The following is a 7,167-nucleotide window of genomic DNA, read 5'->3' on the forward strand; positions in this document are numbered from 1 at the left end:
GGAGGCTACACATTTTACAGTCTTAGACAGTGCCAAAGTGGTTCAAACCTTTCACACACCCCTCTTCTCTGCAGTTTATGAGAGTCCCAGCTGTCCTCTAACTGCCAGGATTTAGTGCCCCCAGCGCTGCCTACGCTAGCCATGGGTAGGGGGTCTACAGTGACCTCATGGGTTTTCCTTTCCATCGCCCTCGGGACTAAGGGGCCGGGCGTCCTTCATGGGCGGCTTAGTCATTCTCAAATCTTCCTCTGTGAGGCACCTGCTTAAGAATTGTATTGCAAACATTCTTCCTCGTCTATATTTGATCCCATTGTTTAACTGAAATCTGTGTGATTAATGATTAAGTTCTCTGTCAATAGGTGTTTGTCTCAGTTTCATGCCTGTACTCACGTGACTGACTGCACACCTCTGTGCCGAGGACCTGGGTTTCCAGTATTGGTAGCTAAATGCTGGGCATTTCCTCAGGCAAGAACACACGAGAGCGTCCACATTTTCTCTAAGATGTCCATCACCGGGCGCCGTGGTGCCTGAGTGATAGGAGTGGAGAAGACATCATCATGTTCTCCCCTCCTCCACTCTTCCTGCCAGGGCCCTGGCCACAGGGGTCCAGACCTGAGCTTGATGGAGCCAGGTAGCCCCAAACTAAGGACAACTTAGTGGACCTGAACCACCCATCCCAAGTCATGAGCATTCAATGTTATGTAAGAGACGGCCAGTTCCCCCAGAGTTGCAGGCGGGGGTGGGTGCATGTCCACAGTTACTCAGGATCTGAGCCCAAAGCCTAGGGTCTCCGGGCAACAGAGAGGTAGGCGGGTGGTGGAGCTGACGCCCAGCTGCACCAGGAACAACCTGGCCACTCTTCCTGATCACAGAAGGTCAGTTCTGTGGAACTGCCGCTGGTTTGTGCTGTGACCCTCTTGAAATACTGCACTGCATCCCTTAACACGTGTAGATTACTCACATGGGCTCAAAAATTTTAGCAATCCATTTAAAATGAATACTTTCTGAGCTAAGAGAAGTAAGAACAATGATGCTAACACCACGTTAACTACACAGAAACCGAAGCCTGAGAAGATCGAGAAAGCACAACCTCCCCCTCCACCGCCAAAGCCAAAGCCAAAGGTAGGTGGCACAGCCTCCCCAGGTGGGGTGGCCCCAACCCACAACAGCTCTGACCTGTGTCACCCGCCAGTGGTGACTTCCTTCTCCGTGGTCCATAGCGTGGATGGCCACGTCGGTCACTGTCCAGACCAGGACACACGTGTCAGGGGAAGGGGGTGCTGTTAATGCCTACTGCAGAGCAGCCACCCTCAACCAAGGATGTCCCGGCCAACCAGGACAAGCGAGTGTCCTGTGTAGCGCTGGAGTGCGTGGGGACGACTCCTCCCGGGCTTGCTTCTCCCGTTTGCTTCTTAGCCCCGGACTGAAGCATGCAGGTGGGGGAGGGGGGAGAGAGAAACCCCAATGAGGAGCAGACACTGCCTAGGTGGGGAGCTCTGAAGGGAAGGTCAAGGACCCCGGGTAGGAGATCAGGCCCTGATGGAGCAAGGCACTCTTTGAACCATACATCTTGAAGTACTTGCTCTAGACTGGCCTGCCAGGTCCCATCCAGGTGAGGAAGCCAGGGCTGGTGTAGCTGCTGGAGATGAGCACACGGGCACTGAGAGGTCAGGGTGTTCTGTGCACTGTCCGTCCAACATGGCAGGGAGAGGCAGAGGACGAGCCCTTACCTGGACTCCCGGGGTCAGCGTTGCCCTTCCCGCTGCTCCCGAACCTTATGTACAAGGTTGCAGCTTTGCTGGCAGATGGGGCCCCTTCCTGGGACATCCTGGCTCTAGGGTGGGTCGAGAGTGTTTCCTGAGTGTCCTGTCTTTTCCTTGCAACTCTCTTCCCTGCCAAAATGAAGCCACTGCCCCCTAATGCTGCAGTGCTAAGCACCAAGATCCAGGCGTGGTGGCGCGGCACGCTGCTCCGCCGCACGCTGCTGCACGCGGCGCTCAGAGCCTGGATCATCCAGTGCTGGTGGAGGGAGCTGCAGCTGAGGCACATGGAGAGGAACCGACAGGCGCTGCTGGATTTCTACTTGTGGCAAATGCGGGCAGCTGTCAGGCTGCAGGCCTGGTACCGCATGTGCTGCGTCCGAAGGCGATACTGCACCGTGCTTAACGCCGTCCACATCATCCAGGGTTTCTGGCGCTATCACAAAAGCCAGACCCGTTACTTCTTCAGGGGCGTCTATGAGATCAAAGCAAGCCAGCTAAGACTCCAGATGGACATGGTTTTTGGACCTCAAATTTGTCGGATTACAGACTGCATCCCCTTCCCAATAAAGGACTGACCAGGTCTGCTCCGACCGCGTGTCACTCGGTCTCTGTTTCCAAGCTCCAGACATCGTCGCTCCACAAAGGGTCAGGGAAAATGCTGGCAGACACGGGCATCTCCCAAGTCAGCTCTGTGCTCAGGGGGTTGTCTGGGGTCCTGGGGCAGGAGCTGAGGGCCCTGTGCTGGAAGAGCCGCACCTGTGGTTGATTAGCAATGTCTGCCCTGCCTGGAGGGCTGGGACCAGAGGGTTGCCAAGGCAGCCAGCTCCAGGGACTCACTGCCCTGTGCTCCACGGACGTGGTGCCCCTGGGAGACCTGGGCCATCTTTCACTCTGAAAATCCCTCCTCGTGCTCTATGTAACTCCGCCCCATCTGGCCCTGGCCCTGGCCCTGTCTCGGTGTCCTCCCTGGCTGATCTATCGTTTACCCGACATCCCACATGCTTTCCTTCTGGGAACTTGCAGGCTGTCTTCTTCCAGAAGGAGCTGTCACCTTGCTCAGGTTTCTCTCTGTGCCACTGCTCCCTCCTCTGGGCCTTCTTTCTCCACCTGATCCGAGCGGCCTTGCCTCCCGACAGTCCATCTTACCCTAGGCCCTGACTCTGCTCGCCTGCTGGCCAGGTCCTGGTCCCTCCCACTAGCGGGGGAGCGCCAGGACAGCAGGACTCTGGGGCCAGTGTGGTGGGAGCGGATAGTAGGAAGGTGAGCGGCAGGTACGTGTTCTTTTGAGCCTCCCACAAGAAACTGAGCACAGCTCACCCAGTTGAGTGTAACCGCTAAGGCGTATGGCAGTAAGAGAAAGTCCACTGCTTCAGAGAGCAGAAGCCGAAAATCACAGCTTCCCCTGGGGCTGAGACTCGAGGTCTCGAAGCTAAGGGCAGCTGTGATTCTGTAGGACTCGGTCTTGGGCCAGCAGCCCTGGGTGTGGTTTTGAAGTCACGCAGTGTGTAGGCCACGTGGCTCCTGTCATAGCTGCTACCTACAGCTTCCCAGGAAGAGCTTCCAAGCTTGCCACTCATTTCTCTCAGCGTCCCCGGTTAGCCCTTTCTCTGCTGCCCCAGACGAGGTCAGAGCTTTGAAATCTGCCTTCCGCAGTCGCCCCAGTTAACTCTCAGCTGTCTCCTGCTTCACCAGTACCTAGAACAGTGCCGGGTCCTAGTGGTTCTCTCTCCCCCTATAGATACATAAATACTTAGAAATGCAAACTAACCAATCCAGACCTACACCTCCTCCCCCTGGCCCTTACACCCAGTAAAGGACTGGAGGCCCCTTTCCCTCCTCCCTCTGTGGAGATGCTAGGTGCCCAACTGACCCCTCCTGTCCCCTGGCGATGCAAACAGCAAAGCAGATCAGCCACACACAACACGTTCTGAAACAGCTAAGGGGGAAGTCCCCCGAGGATTCAGAGACACCCACTCTTCCCCAGCCTCCCCCATGGTGGCACATTCCCTACTAACCAGATAAAACCTCAGTCCCAAATGCACCCTGTGCAGTCTCTCCCCAAGAACAGACTGTCGTCAATAAAGCAACTTGTCTCTACTGAGGTCTGTCTCCGTCTCCTTTTTCCGTCTCTCCTTTCTGGGGGTATGAAAGACTGGAACCCCGAGCTTTTCCGGACCTAACATTTAGTAGCCCATACGGGGAACAGGTCTTCTTGTATCTTAACTCCTTCCCCCTCCCTCTGAGCATTTCTTCTTTTCGTGGCAACTGGGGTGAGGACCACAAAGTGACCATTGAGCATCCGTCTCTCCGTGGTAACCGGCACATCCGGGGGAACCCCCAGCTGATCTGCTCCGGTGATGCTGAAGCCCAGCCTGACACTACTTGCTCTTTCCTATCACCTCTATTTTCCTTTAAGACAAAGACCGTGGATGCGTGGGACTGGGAATAGCCTGGTGGATGACTGACAGCCTCTGGCCAGGCTGACAAAACGGTGGACTTGAACTTTCCCAGGTGAAAACCAGGCCTCGAATGCCCGAGTAGGTATCCTAGAGTCATTCCCTTTTCTCATGTTTCGGATTGCCTTGGCGAGCCGAGAGCTGCCTTGGCCCTAAGCCTTTGCCTCTGCCTGTGCACACCCTCCTGCTGGGCTCACTGGTAGCCAGTGTAAACCGGACCCTCAGATTTTCATCTTCTCTCCCTTCCTTTCCCATTAAGCAGACCTCCAGAGTAGGGGCATTTTGCATTAGACCAAATTACATCCAGACACTAGCTTCAGCCCCTTGTGTGGTAAGGTAATACTCCTCCATCCAGACATATTCTAGAGGTACCCTAAGATATTGGCTTCCAGGTCTGGGACCCGGATCCTCCACCTTTAGGCTCTGGCTTTGGTCACACCTACCAGTGTACGTGGGGACGCCTAAGTTCACTGGTGCACACACTCTGCCTACTGGTTCCGGCCCTGGTCTGATCCACAGTGAATGGGGGTGGGGGGAGGACATCGAATTCACGGCTGTGTCTCCATCTCCATTCCTCCACTCTCTGTGACAAGTGAGGACTTGGCCCAGGGCAGAAGTCCTGTCTCTGTGTGCACCTCACACCATGAAGTCTGAAATTTCAGTTACAAAAGAATCACCCTTGGCCTGCATGTTAAAGAATCGCAAGCCTTTGGCAGGTAAGGACCTTCAGGCTCACAAAATGACACACCTATGCTTACAAATTTGGCCTCAGTACAAACTGGATAATCACAACTCCTGGCCAGAATTTGGCACCATTGACCAAAATGTCCTTTACTCATGGATCTATGTAACATCCTCAAACGGAATGGCAAGTAGTCTGAGGTTCCCTCCTCCCTCTCTTCTCCCACTCCCCCATTTCCAACCATGTGGGACTGGTTTAGCCCCAATACCTACAGGCTATCTTTACCCGTTGCAACTGACCGTCTTCAAGTAAGGACTGTTCCTCCTAGGAACTCCATCTCTGTTCCCCCTTTTCCTCCTAGACCCACCTCAATCCAAAGCCCATTCATCTCCCTTGGATCTAGATGCATTTGATCCAGCTAATGAGCCCCCTGGTTACCAACCCCCACCCTCTGCACTGCCCAAACCACTCAACTCCCCTCTAACAACCCCCTCCTCAACCTCCCAGCATCTCTCTGGAAGCTCCCTCCCAAACTCCCTCCACTTCCTCTGTTAACATGCAGTAACACCTTGACAGTAGGGACTCCATTTTGGAGCACCTGACGCTCCATCTTGAGAAAACACCCCCACCCCCACCTTGAGACTCTGGTCTGAAACTATGATCTACAGCGCTGGGACAATAGCAGTCCACTACACCACACCTGGCAACCTGCATCACACTGGACAAAGCATAGGAACCCCCTGGCATGATCACTCAAGCTTAAAAACAGATAGGCTGCATTTGGGTTAATGATAAAAATGTAATTTGTCTATGTCCCACATATTTAGGCCAATACCTGAATTAATGTCAAAATTATAACTGGTATTGCTCAGATTATAAATGATAGTAGTTTCACAAAGGCTTTAGGTTAGCTTGACCCCAGTAACCATGTATTCCCCCCTGATCCTAGCAACCATCTATTCCCTTCCCAATTTGGTGGGTTTGCCTTCATAAGCCCTATTGTTTTGAGCTTCTGGGTCAAGAGTTCTTTGGGGCTGAGCCCACCCTCCACCGCCGGCAATAAAGGACCATCAGATTTTATCAATGTGCGGTGCTCCTCTGTTTGTACTTGCTCAGTACATTCAGGAGGCCCCAGTGAGATACGGAGCCCACCCCCGGGGAGATCTCACTCTGATCCTTCCAGGTTGGTGCTCTGGCCATAGGGGAGGCACCCCCGATGATGTTCCAGGACCCCGCATCCTGATCCACCGACCTGGGAGGCTCGGCTCCACCTCTTCACCAAGCAATTGGCCTTAAGTCCTCTGGTAAGTCGACTCCTGTTTTCTGGGGGCGCCCTCTGGGTATCGGAGGTCTGACGAGACGCCAGTGCAGTCTCTGTTCCGTTTGAACGCAACGGCATTAGGGTGGGGAACTCTGGTCTGGTTAAAGACAGGCTTTTCCAGGATGTACTGGTTTCTGCTCCTGGTCCGTGCTGATGTGCTGTATGCATCCATAATCCCGGGAGGTAAATTCTTTCCCTGTCCTGCCTCCTGTCTTCTTTATTCCTTTGTCTCCAGAGTCTCTCTGTCCCTTCCACTGACCATGGGCTCTGTTCAGGTAAGGGGACACCTTTTCGGTGAATGTTCAAAAATTTCTCTTTTGAATCTAGAAAGATCACTGCCTTAAATTGCCATGTAACTTGCCAAAGTTTTCTGACTTGGTTTTTACAGATTTGGATAAAAAATAACAATGGGTAATCAGCCCTGATGTGGATATAATCTGGTTTATGTCACTGATTTCTAGCTAGAGTTTAATAAAAAGAGTAAAATTCTAGCTGGCACCGCGACTCACTAGGTTAATCCTCTGCCTGCGGCGCCAGCACACCGGGTTCTAGTCTCGGTCGGGGCACCGGATTCTGTCCTGGTTGTTCCTCTTCCAGGCCAGCTCTCTGCTAAGGCACGGGAAAGCAGTGGAGGATGGCCCAAGTGCTTGGGCCCTGCACCCGCATGGGAGACCAGGAGAAGCACCTGGCTCCTGGTGAAGCAGCCAAGACTCGAAACAGCACCCATACGGGATGCTGGCACTGTAGGCGGCAGCTTTACCTACTATGCCACAGCACCGGCCCCTGCAACCAACATTTGTGTGGGTGACTCAGCAGCTATAAAGAAAGGGTCCAGGGGGCTGGTGCCATGGCTCACTTGGTTAATCTTCCCCCTCGGTGCCAACATCCCATATGGGTGCCAGGTTCTAGTCCCGGTTGCTCCTCTTCCAGTCCAGCTCTCTGCTG

The 7,167-nt window shown here is 53.8% G+C and overlaps 1 protein-coding gene across 1 annotated transcript; it reads left to right on the plus strand.

Moving 5' to 3' along the window:
• Positions 1 to 1,900: 1,900 nt before the first annotated feature.
• On the plus strand, positions 1,901 to 2,338 carry LOC133766238 (IQ domain-containing protein F5-like). The gene has a single exon (XM_062199957.1). The coding sequence runs from the start codon at positions 1,901 to 1,903 to the stop codon at positions 2,336 to 2,338; it is 438 nt and encodes a 145-aa protein (XP_062055941.1).
• The last annotated feature ends 4,829 nt before the right edge of the window (positions 2,339 to 7,167 follow it).

This window comes from Lepus europaeus, chromosome 9 (assembly GCF_033115175.1).
Source record: "Lepus europaeus isolate LE1 chromosome 9, mLepTim1.pri, whole genome shotgun sequence".
NCBI classification, from domain to species: Eukaryota; Metazoa; Chordata; class Mammalia; order Lagomorpha; family Leporidae; genus Lepus; species Lepus europaeus.

Coding starts and splice junctions, on each gene's coding strand:
- LOC133766238 (XM_062199957.1), top strand. CDS start 1,901: ATGAAGCCACTGCCCCCTAATGCTGCAGTGCTAAGCACCAAGATCCAG.